At 43.4% G+C, this 12635-nt stretch overlaps 1 protein-coding gene across 1 annotated transcript; it reads left to right on the forward strand.

The window, feature by feature from the left end:
• Positions 930 to 5884, forward strand: LOC8055112 (glycosyltransferase-like At2g41451). The gene is made up of 10 exons (XM_002464808.2): positions 930 to 1516; positions 1629 to 1681; positions 2042 to 2150; positions 2327 to 2461; positions 2563 to 2607; positions 3416 to 3603; positions 3863 to 4004; positions 4131 to 4177; positions 4978 to 5065; positions 5144 to 5884. Exons 1-10 carry the CDS (start codon positions 1031 to 1033, stop codon positions 5423 to 5425), a joined length of 1575 nt encoding a protein of 524 aa, XP_002464853.1. The 5' UTR covers positions 930 to 1030; the 3' UTR covers positions 5426 to 5884.

Consider the following 12635-nt stretch of genomic DNA (forward strand, 5'->3'; position numbering starts at 1 on the left):
TCACGCTGAATTCTTCAGTTGTCCCATTTTTTTTTCTGAAAGTTCCTTTCCTTTCTCTAGTGTGCTTGCATGATAAAGAAAATATTTGTTAGCCCATGAAAAAAGAGCATTTGCTGCCTTCACTCTCCTCTAGCTTGCTGGATGCAACTGTGGATAGAGGAAGAATTATTTCCTACTACTTGTGGATGATCAATAATTAGTACCTTTTTGATATGGATTGCCTTGTGGACTAGTGTTATAATAGTTTATGGTCTGTTTGGATCTACTACTTCTAATAGTTAGCAACTAAAATTAACACTAGTAGTCCAATATAGACCAACTAACTATTAGGAGCTGCTAACACTGATCCCGCTACCGCTAGTATGTATGCAAATAGGTGACAAAAGTGTGAACCACCTATATTAGCAATAAATTAGTAGATGGATCCAAACAGTCTCTGCTAATAACCTGCTAATAGCTAGCTAACTATATCAGTACTTTTCAAGCACACTGTGATTACTCTAATAGTATTCAAATCTATAAGGGGTATTTTAGTGTCGGTGACCTCCTTTTTCAATCACGTTGTGATTACTGTAATAGTAAAAAGGTGTTAATAATATAGAAATGTTTGAATGCAATTTCATGAAAGTTAAAACAATACTCAATCAAAATCACGAATTCCAGGGTGGGAACCCCTTGTGAAAAAGGGCCATGTATAGCTGTAGGCTGTAGCAGAGGAGAGGAGACGATGTTTTGACTCTAGCGCTGTCTAGCCTAGCCGTGCCGTGCCGGTGCCGGCGTAGGAACCGAGAAACTCGCCAGCTCTGGCGAGCCCATCCGGCTCTCTGTCAGGAGCGAGCCAAACCAAAGGTGTTGCCTTGCGTCTATCCTCGCCGGGCAAGACTGCTACAGTCCCTGGAGAAAGGATCCAAACACGCCCGAAAAGTTTATTAATCCCCCCAAATCGAACGGCCCAAAGTGGGGGAGGGAACGCGGAACGAACGGAAAACCCACCACAACCGGCACCGGCCTCGACAGATCGGCGTCCTCGATGCCGCCGGCGCAGGCGCCCTCCGGCGGCGGCGCCGCGTGGCGCCAGCTACTCCTTCTCCTGACAGTCCTCCCGCTCACGCTCGCCGCGCTGGCTTTCGTGCTCCAGTGGCGCGGCGGCGGCGTCGATGACCCGACCACGCGCTGGCCCTCCCACGCCTTCCCCGGCATGGCCGAGCCCACCCCACCGTCCCTCCCTTCGTCCGACTGCCGCGATGTGCTCGTGGGATCCTCCGCCCCCTCTTTCCCCCACCTCCGCGGCTGGTCCTTCCCCTCCGACTCCGGCGCCGCTGCCATCCAGACCATGGCTTCTGTAGAGGAACATCTCCAGCCCAAGGTGTGCGTGCAGACCAGCACCTCCGCGGGGCTCGAGCAGATCCTGCCCTGGCTCTTCTATCACAAGGTCGTCGGAGTCGCGCAGTTCCTGCTCTTCGTGGAGGGCAAGGCGGCCAAACCCAATGTCGCGGGAGTCCTCGAGTCAATTCCTGTGGGTGGTAGAATTCTCTGTGCGTTTGTATTCTTGATCCTTTCCAGTTCCGCTGTTCCAGCACTAATTTTAGTGCCTTTTTTTTGTCTTCTCGATTGATTGATTACGGAAGGGGGTAAAAGTGGTGTACAGAACCAAGGATCTTGAAGAGCGGCAGGCACGGAGGTCAGTTTCGTCTTCCCAGCCCCCTGTTTTCGATAGCAACTTTTCTTGTGTGCCATTTCCTTTCTGCTAAAAACCACATAAATCCTACAAAAAATAACCACATAATGATTTCTGTATTTGGTTTCAATTTTGAAAGTGAGAACCAAAAGCACATGGTTCCTGGTGTAGCCAGACAAAATTAAGTCAGACTGCATCCAACCATTGACAATGATGGATGAAGGGGGAATTTTTCCATGCCTACTAGTAAACCCACTTTTAGGACATAGAATGGCATAATTGTCTGGCTTGGCATGTTCTTTGATAGAGTTTCTATCATTCATCTCTATTGCCTTCCTGATTATTTTATTGCTTGGGCTCAAGTCGAATCTGGAACGAGACTTGGCTTTCAGGATTTTTCTACAAACCTTGCAACTATGAACTCTTTGTGAAGCAATCACTCAACATGGAGATGGCTATTGTAATGGCTCGGGTATGTCTCTTGTCTGTTATATCTGCTGTTTATTCTGTTATATGAATGATTGAGCTTTTCATTTGTAGCTTTAGCTAGTCACTGGGACTGCTACACAACAATGTAGGTTCCTAGTTTTTCTTTGAGACTTTTTCTTTAGGCATTTCATACACTAAGGATAATGCTATTTGTTGAAGGATGGTGGCATGGATTGGATCATACATCTAGACACTGATGAGTTGCTCTATCCTGGTGGAGCTGCTGAGTATTCTGTTAGACGTTTGTTAGCTGAGGTCCCTCGTGATGTTGACATGGTTATTTTTCCAAACTATGTAAGTAAAAAAAAGAGAGCCAAGAATCGAGTTTTGGACTGCTACTCATATGTCTGTCTGTACACAAAATTTCAATGACTAATTAACTTAAATGTCTTCAGGAAAGCAGTGTTGAGCACGACAATATAAAAGATCCATTCAGCGAAGTAAGCCTTTTTCTTTCTTTTCTTTTCACCCCTTAAACGCCAACCAATATACCATTGTTTTGTTTCCAAACCACATGTTAACACAACTCTGTGCATCTGAGAATAGCACCTCTACTTATCGTGAAACTTCTATACAACATGAAGTTATGCATTCATTTTCTTTTCATTCTGACAATCACATGTAGAAAACTGTGAGAAACTTTATTCCTCTAATTGTGGGCACTTCACTATTTTTTTGAAACAATAAAAATAAAAAAAAAGTAAGTGTCCACAATTGTGGGTACGGATATAGGATGCGAGTTTTATAAGATATATTTGGATTCAAGGATAATTATTTGTGCGTTGTAATTTTCCATGGTTGCTTTGTTCACTTCTTTAGTACTACTTTGAAGTTTCTTTGAAGCACCAGCCCACTAGATTTCTGCAGGGAAAATCACACAGTTTGTTTTGAAGCTTTGATCTTCTAGTATTATTATCTTAGGTCTATTACAACACATGGTCGGTGTCAGTTATCTAGTCATGAAAAAGAAAAGAGGCAAAATAGAGGACGTGGGCAACAAGTCATGATGCCCTAGCATGCCCAAGAACAACAGCTGATCAAGAGATTCTGATGAGATCACACATTGTGTAGATGTGTTTATCTATATTATATGATATCTTTTGTTATCATTTTTAGCGAGGGAAATATCTCATCTACTGCACCAGTTGTAACTTACGAACCTACATCAACTACCGTAGTAGGCGAGCAGTACCACTGAATAATGACCTTATCATGACGAATCTTTTTTGCATGGCAATATCTTACCAGGTATCTATGTTCAAGAAGAATTATGATCATCTCCCTAAAGATACTTACTTTGGCATGTATAAGGAAGCGACACGTGGAAATCCTAATTATTTTCTCACTTACGGTAATGGAAAATCAGCTGCACGAATTGAAGACCATCTCCGTCCTAATGGCGCACACAGGTGGCATAATTATGCAAAGAGCCCAAAGTAAGGACAGTTTGACAACATACAATTTGACATTATCATATATGTTCATCAAATCATCAGTACTACCTCTGGCCACAAGTTCTTGCGCACTAAATTATTATTAAGACATCATTTGAGATCTAGAACATGAAAACCTTATCTGTCTCAATAAGTTCAATCTGGAGACCTGTTGATATCCAATGTGTAAATTATTTGTGCTTGGTGGGAGTACATCTCAGAATAGAGTTATTCTTACAATATTTTGCCACATCACTAACAGTGAGATCAAGTTGGAGGAGGCTGCAGTTCTGCACTATACATACACTAAATTTTCAGATTTGACATCTAGACGCGATCGCTGTGGATGCAAGCCTACAAAAGAAGATGTTAAGAGATGTTTCATGTTGGATTTTGACAGAGCAGTAAGTGAAGATGCTTTTATATGTAATTCTGAAGCTCAAGAAATATATGCTGTTCTTGGTGCTTCCACTGGATGACAATGCTAGCTACTGTCTCTTCTACCACTAATTTAAACATTTGCTATGCAGGCTTTTATAATTGCATCAACTGCTAGTGAAGAAGAAATGCTTCGCTGGTAATTTTCTTTGCTTATTTGTTTTGTGATTGTGTAATGCTTTAGAGATGTTGCAGTGCTGTTCACTCTGTTCAGAATGGCACTTGATTGATTGGAACATGGAAGTTAGATATACTAACAGTTTTAGTATTTGAATTATTTTTTATAAGAGGTTTAGTCTGTGTTGGAGATTAGTTTCCTTAATTTTAGAGATTATTTCTTAAGGGTTTATTCAAGTCGAAAATGTCCTCATAAAAGGTATCACACTGTACATATCCCCCACCCCCCTATCAAACAGGATTTAGGGTTTTAGAAGGTTATGAAATAGTTTTTTTATTCCATCTCATGTCTTCTTCCTCAGGTATAGTCTATGTATACCTATACTATACTAGTATACAACCATCATTTGGTATGGTGGTTACTCATTCATGAACAATGAAATAACCTGCTAACTTCAAGCACATTGTAACAAGTGGATGCATAACGATTCCCAAATTGCAACCTATAGGGTCAAGATAGTAATGAAATCACATGGGGTTTTCAGACCCAGACAGTCCTCAAATCCCTGACCAGAAAAACATGGCCCAAGTCTGGACCAGCTTGAGAGTTGAGAAGGTTTGGCTCAAAACTCAAGGCCAAAGGTCTTATTAGGTTTTTGAATAGAAAAATATTTACACACACTTTTCCTTCCAGCTGCCTCTTGATGCCAGTTGAATGCATTAAAATTGTGGGGTTACATCTATTTTTCTCTACAGTGAAATGGATTTTAGTGTTTGGTTTGCTACTGTTGTTGTAATGTTTCTTGTTTCTCTTTTGGCTAGGTACAATGAACGTGTTGTGTGGAACGATAAACAGCTGAACTTAAAGCTTCTGAGGAAAGGAGTGCTGACTCGCATATACACCCCAATGGTGGGTAACATGCGTGTGAAGTCACTATCATTTTCTGTGTTATTTAATTCTTAACAGTAGTTCTCTTTCCTTTGCCAGTCAATTGTTCAGAGTCTGCGCGAATCTGGTGTCTTCACTTCAGCCATTGCAGCTGGCCAACCTGCTGTGAATGCCAAACTCTCACCCAAGAAAACCAATGCGCAGAGCCAAAATGTTACCACACCTGGGAACTTGACAAGAGTGGTCAGAGCTACTGATTCTAAGGCATCTGCTAGAAAGATATTGCAATCCGTTGATCTTGTCTTCAGGGATACTGATGTAACTGCTGTTCCACCATTGTCGCCGCCCAGTTTGGACGAACACAAGCATCACAGTGAATAATAATGGTCATATGATATGTTCTTTTTTTCTCGTTGGGCGTATAAATTCCTAAGAAAAGGAAGAAAAGAAAAGGTACTGACATCTTCGCTAAACAAAGGTGCTAACATCAGCATGGATGGTCAACTTCTATGCAATCTGCAGCAGATGAATTTTGGCAGGCAGTCTTTTTGGTAATCAAAGGGATATTCGGATGCGGATAACACTGATTGATAGATATATATAGTGCTTTATTGGGAACAGGACAGTTTTTTTAAGCAATTTTGTATAAAAACTTTATAAAGTTATTAAGATGGAGTTTACATGGAGTTCTCAGGCTGGATCCTTCCGTCGTTTTAGGGACACATTAAAGTGTTAACCCACAATGATTTTGCGCGATCGTTCCTAATTTGTATCGAACGAGCAATCAAAGTATATATGGAGATTATCTTGTCAGTAGCTTCAGCTACTGGGCCTGTTTGATATTAGTGCTCAGGCTGGCCTGGCCAGCCAGAGTCTGGTCTAAATGGTACAGGTGACCGTGTTTGATTGCATATCCGAGTTTGTTTTCATGTACAGAAAGAGTATGACTGGGTGAGAGATACACTATTTAGTCTATGATTAGATAATATTTGTCACAAACAAACGAAAGTGCTACAGTAGCCAAAACCAAAATTTTTCCTCAACTGAACAAGGCCCAAGTCTAGATCCAACTAGGGCTTGTTTGATGTGGAGCCCTTGGGTGTCCCTACGCTCCTGGGCTGCAACCTCACATGTTTAATATCCTACTACTAGGCCCATTCGTGAACCAGGTCAGCCTAGTGTAAAACATGCTCTATCTCCTGGCTCCAGCGAAACATGCGTTAATCTCAGTTTTTTTGACGGCCTGGCTAAGCGAAGTGCCAAAGCCCAAGTTCGCATCATCCATCTGGCGAATTATAGATAAACTATGTAATTAGTATTTGTTTTCGTCTACATTTAATACTCCATACATGTGCCATAAGATTTGATGTAACGGGAAATCTTAAAAACTTTTGGGAACTAAACAAGGCCTTGGTTGGATGCATGTTTGTTGTGAGATTCTGGATTTGTACGGTAAGTAGCTCAGACGAAAAGAAAGCCTCCATGCAACAAGAGTTCGTGTGAGCGATAAGTTATATATATAAATACTGGCCGTCACAAAATGGTCAATGATACCTTGTGTCCTAATCTGAATGTTGTCATATGGATGAAGATGGAGGACATGTCTTCTATTTTCAACAATGGAAAAAAGTTTTTGACTTCATCCCCTCTAAAGGCCCGTTCGTTTTACTCCAAATCCATGGGGATTAGGAGAGATCGAGGGCGATTAGATACAAGTCAAAATCCTCTTCAATCCTCCTCAATCCCCATGGTTTAAAGATGAAACGAACAAGAGAAAATGAAACAATTCAAATTATCACAGACTATGACACATCATCCTATCACAACTAAAGTTTACCAAATAACTGTACATTGAAATCCAATTCTAAAAATAAATGAGCATCCATGCAACGCGGCAAACTACGTTGCAGACCATTTGCAACAAGCCTGTTGGATAAATAGCTCGGAGGATATGTGTTGTTGAAATGCAAATATGTGAAGAGACACATAAGCAGGCTCTTAATTTGGGGGGAGTTCTAGGCCATATCTAACCGAATGACTACTCTTGGTCTAGCCTAATTTTGAACCGGGCCTATTCGATCTGGGTGGAACAGGCCACGTTCCGGCTGTTCTGCTAAGACGAATGAGGTCTAACAAAGTGATCCAATGGTAATATATCCTTCACGAAAGAGGAAGAGGTTCGGCTTAGGCCTTGTTTAGTTCACCCAAAAACAAAATAATTTTCAAGATTTTCTGTTGCATCGAATCTTGCGGTACATGCATAAAGTATTAAATATAGATGAAAACAAAAACTAATTGTACAGTTTATCTGTAAATCACGAGACGCGTGATTGGACAATGTTTGCCAAATAAAAATAAAAGTGCTATAGTATCAAAATTAAAAAAAAAATTCGAATCTAAACAAGGCCTTAGGATTGTCACATGCATGATGCAACAGTGCAGTGCAAGTGATAGGCAAGAAATAAAAGCCAATGCAATATTGGAGATAGGATGCGCTGTCTCTGTTCAGAGGAGAGGATGGACGCACACACACCACATAAATAAAGCGAGTAAGAAGGGAGACACGGAGCTTTAGGTCTTGTTTAATCCAAAAACTTTTTGGATTTTGACACTGTAGCACTTTCATTTTTATTTGACAAACATTATCTAATCATGGAGCAACTAGGCTTAAAAGATTCGTCTATTGATTTACAGGTAAACTGTGCAGTTAGTTATTTTTTATCTATATTTAATGTTTAATGCATGTGCCGCAAGATTCGATGTGATGGTGAATCTTGTAAAATTTTGGGTTTTTGGGTGTATCAAACAAGGCCTTAATCAGAAGATCGGAAGCCACTGCCTAATGTTTTAAAAAAGGAGCTTGGGCCTGATGCATGCAGATGCAGTACCGCCCCTGTTTAGTTTAGCTGCTCTACTAGGTACACCCAAATAACTATCAACCGCTCATTTAATGAAATCAGATGGCTAGAATCATCTGTTACTTCCAAAAAGGTCATATGTGAAACTTATATTTATTTAATTTTTTGTTTGGTAAATAGGATAATTACAGAAAGCTTTAGGTATAAAAATCTTCTTTCTAGATCTAATTGATGCATGCATGATCTACTTGATATGGATTTTTTTATTTTGCAACTTGACATTAAATTTAATTAGTATTTAACTCTTTGTTCCCAATCTCAATTAGCTGACGTGCAACATATTTTAGTTTAGAAGGTCCTCTTAATTATATAACATAGTATTAATGGAGTGAGCATAAGGCACATTTAACTACGTAATGTGTTACTGTGTAACATGTATTTTAGACCACCAAAATTCAAGACTTTAATTAATATGTTAGATACCTATCATTTTCATACATGTAACATATTTTTTAATTGATTAGGCCATCCTCAATGGCAGTTTCATGCCCAGTTTCCAACACATCTGTATTTTGGAAAGAGTGCATTGGAGTTTCATGGGGATGAAACTCTCTCTACTCCTATGAAACTCTTATCATCTCTCTCTTCATTACTATAGCGCCACATCAGCATATTTAATGTGCATGAAACTCTCATGAAACTCCATTGAGACTGGCCTTAGGCCAATCTCAATGGAGTTTTATGGGATATTTCATGCACATTAAATGAGCTACCACGTCAGCACATACTCCGTCCATACTCAAAAAACATGACGTTTAGGACATGATTGTGGTAACCAAGGAGTAATTAATTAGGGGTTAGTTTTCCTTCTTTGCCCCAAAATGGAGTTACGGTTGCTCTCTGTTTGATAAAGTTAACCGTCCCAATTGGATAGTGTGCAGAGGATTCAATTCTGCATTGCAGGTTCGAATCCCAACTGCCTCACTTTTTTATTTTGCATGGCAAGGATGAAAGTTTTGCGTTTTTGGTGCCTACATTTTCGCTTGGCAGTTTTGCATTAGCGCATGCATTTTCACTTGGCAGTTTTGCATTCGCGTGTTTGTTGCCTGCTCGCTCGTTTAGAACAAGAAGAGCGTTGTTTGAGCTGCCTATACTCCACGACGGAGTCCTGCGCCTCCAAGTCCAGCACATCGACGAAGATAGAGTCGATCGTGCGCCTCTGAGTCCAACCCATCCACGAGCGTGCGGTGAGCTAGCCGCAAGCGTGGAGGCAAGCGAGCCATCTCTAGCGGCGAGTGTCCGGACGACCTTGCAGGCAAACGAGCGTGAGGAGATGGAGACGAGTGTGCAGTGATGGAGGCCATCGTCATCTCCGAGTCCGTTGCAAACTCTGCATCGTCCAGCGCCTCCTCCATGGCGCAAGTGACCTTCATAGCACTGGACTCCATGGTGCTTCCAACCTTCATGGCGTCGGACTCCATGGCGCGCGCGAGCAACAAAGCGAAGGAACGGGCGGCGAGGAACGATGGCGAACTAATGCCTAGACTGTGTCGAGCGGCGAGCGAGCGTGCTGAGGAGATAAAGGAGGCGAGCGTGTTGTGGCTTGCGGTCTGCCTCGACGCGAGAGCCGACTGGGCAGCGACGAAGCCAACTGAGGAGACACGATTAATTGCGAGCGAGCTGTTGGCGAGCGGCCAAGCGCAACAACCTCAAGGCAGGGGCAATCACGTCCTAAACAGAGCATGCGGCTGGCCGACGTCAAGTTTTGTGAAAACTGGCCTTGGGTCTAGGACGTCATGTCGTCATGTATTCTAGGTACGAAGGGAGTAGAAAGTTTTTGCATGAAACAAGTAGGAGAGAGAAGAAAAACGTTTCATCCCCACGACACGAGTGTGCGGCGTTTCCAATGTCTAGAAACTGGACGAAACCTGCGTTGAGACGGCTGATTCGTTTCATGGGCTCCATGGCGGATCGAGCGCCTATGTCATGGGCGAGCAACTTCGCTGCGCCCGCCGCAGATTGAGTGCCTCCCTCGCGGGCGAGCAGCACCACCGTGGACCAATGAAAGAGCATCTAGGCCCCTAGTGATTTCGGTGATTAATGACATTATTGATTACTATGACTAACGTGTGTTTTGCAGAGGCAAAGTCATAGGTAAGGTCATGGTAAATAGGTACTCGATGGACAGGGACGTACATGCCTACTTAATAGTGGAAATCGTTTCGGTTTTCAAAGGATGGATGGACATCGTCAAGACTAGACTAGGTCTAAGTGCCATATGGTGAAGAAGGGCACTTAGAGTAGTTTAGGACTTTGTTTTCCTTTGACCGTACTATTAAGAGGGGCTTTGATCTAGTAGCTTGACTTAGGCAAAGCTTTAGGTTTAGGTGTGGTGCACACTTGGTAAACCTAGCACTAGGCAGCTCAGAGATAGTCCTTAGATCGAGAGGAACCAACTTCGTTTTGGAGCGATCGCGCTTCGACGAAGTTTGGGTGTCCAAAGAGGCACCAGACGCTGCACCGGACGCTCTGTGAGTGCGTCCGGTGAGGTCCTTAGCCGTTGGAACAGTGCCGTGCTTAGGGTTAGGCACCGGACGCTAGCACCGGACGCACCGAGTAGCGTCCGGTCCCACACCCAGGGAGGTTGCAAGCCTTCCCCGAGCACCGGACGCTAGCACCGGACGCGCCAGGTAGCGTCCGGTCCCATGCGCAGGGAGCATGTAATGTTTCCCCGAGCACCGGACGGTGCACCGGACGCTTGGAGTTAGCGTCCGGTGACCTGTCAGAGAGAAGTACAGTTAGCCGTTATGAAGCACCGGACGCTCTGTGCAGTGCGTCCGGTGCAACATAATGTGCGTCCGGTGACCCCGTTTTCAGTGGAAAACGGTTGGCCGACCTTTGGACTTCGTGGATAGTATTTATACTCCTCCACCTCGTCCATGAGAGGTCTCTTGCCCATTTGAACATCAGAGAAACCTGTTGTGGAGCAAGAGAGTTGCAAGAGCCTAGAGAGGATTGAGTTTTGAGTGAATTCTTGAGAGAATCCTTCTCTAGTGAGTTCCAAGAGTCAAGTGTGCATCCACCACTCTCTAGAGCCTTGTTTGGGTCAAGTGAGAGTTCTTTGCTTGTTACTCTTGGTGATCGCCATCACCTAGACGGTTCGGTGGTGATTGGAGGCACGAAGACCGCCCGGAGTTCTTGTGGGTGGCTCGTGTCAAGCTTGTGAGCGGTTTTGGGTGATTCACCGCGACGGAGTGTCGAAGAATCAGCCCGTAGAGAGCATTGGTCCTTGCGCAGACCAAGGGGGAGCAAGACCCTTGCGCGGGTGCTCCAACGAGGACTAGTGGAGAGTGGCGACTCTCCGATACCTCGGCAAAACATAGCCGAGCACTTTCTTCCACTACTCCTTTACTTTCTAGCATTTACTTTGTGCTTTTACATTCTTAGAATTGCCATGCTAGAATAGGATTGGAACTAGGTTGCAAACCTTTTTATCCGGTAGCTCTCTAAGTCACACTAGGCACAAGGGGTTGAATTGGAGCTTATAGGTTGCTTAAATTTTTAGAGAAGCCCAATTCACCCCCCTCTTGGGCATCTTGATCCTTTCAATTGGTATCGGAGCCTAGTGCTCATTATTTAGGCTTCACCGCCTAGAGAAAGATGTCTAACGGGGATGGACCGCCACCCATGTTCGATGGGGATGACTTCCCGTATTGGAAAATACGGATGGAGTCATACCTTGAGGCATGCGACATAAAGTGCCTAAAAGCCGCGACCGAAGGGTTTGCCCCTCCGGAAAGAGCCACCGCTCTTACTCCACAAGAGCAAGAAAACGAGAAGTGGAATGCGAAGGCCAAAAACCACATCTTTAGAGGCCTTTGCAAAGAGGTGTTCAACCGCGTTCGAAGCCACAAAACCGCCAATGAACTTTGGAAGGAACTTTGTGTGCTCCATGAGGGATCAAAGAGTGAGCGCGAGGAACGCTATCACCTAGTGATGAACAAGCTTAATACATTTGAGATGCTTCCTAAAGAAAATGCTAATGAAATGTATTCTCGCTTGAATGTCATTGTAGAGGAGCTTAATGGACTTGGGCTCACTCAAATGAGTGCGGCGGATGTAGCAAGGATGATACTATGTGTGCTTCCCATTGAGAAATATGGGCACATAGTAACGGTACTTCATCAAGGCGATCTTTCCACCGCTACACCAACCGCCATATTGGGGAAGATCAATGCTCATGAGATGTACATGCACATGAACCCCCAAGATGGCTCATCATCGGCCAAGAAAGAGAAGAAGGACTTGGCTCTCAAAGCTTCTCACAAGGGCAAAGCCAAGAAGATTGAAGTTGAGTCATCAACTTCAAGTGATGATGATGCATCTATTGCCCTCTTGGTGAGAAGAACCACCAAGATGTTGAAGAAGCTCAACAAGAATGGAGTCAACTTTGATTCCAAGAAGAAGAAGTTCTTCACAAGTAGCAAGAGGAAGCCCATCTCCGAGATGGATTGCTACAATTGTGGTGAGCTTGGTCATCTTGCTCATCAATGTCCAAAGCCCAAGAAGGACAAATACAAGAAGAAGAACAAAGAGCAAGATGAGTCAAGTGATGATGAGAAGAATGACAAGAAGCAATACAAGAAGAAAGGTGGTAAGAAGAAGGAGCACTACAAGAAGAAGAATGGCAAGGCTTACATTGTTGGTGATTGGCTCACCGACATTGAGAGCTC

Source organism: Sorghum bicolor, chromosome 1 (assembly GCF_000003195.3).
Source record: "Sorghum bicolor cultivar BTx623 chromosome 1, Sorghum_bicolor_NCBIv3, whole genome shotgun sequence".
In the NCBI taxonomy this organism is placed as follows: Eukaryota; Viridiplantae; Streptophyta; class Magnoliopsida; order Poales; family Poaceae; genus Sorghum; species Sorghum bicolor.

What these genes read in the sequence shown, in the direction of transcription:
- LOC8055112 (XM_002464808.2), top strand. Translation starts at nt 1,031, where the DNA reads ATGCCGCCGGCGCAGGCGCCCTCCGGCGGCGGCGCCGCGTGGCGCCAG. An exon ending in GAGTCCTCGAGTCAATTCCT is followed by an intron (nt 1,517 to 1,628) that starts GTGGGTGGTAGA and finishes TGATTACGGAAG; the next exon opens with GGGGTAAAAGTGGTGTACAG. An exon ending in AATTATGCAAAGAGCCCAAA is followed by an intron (nt 3,604 to 3,862) that starts GTAAGGACAGTT and finishes CATCACTAACAG; the next exon opens with TGAGATCAAGTTGGAGGAGG.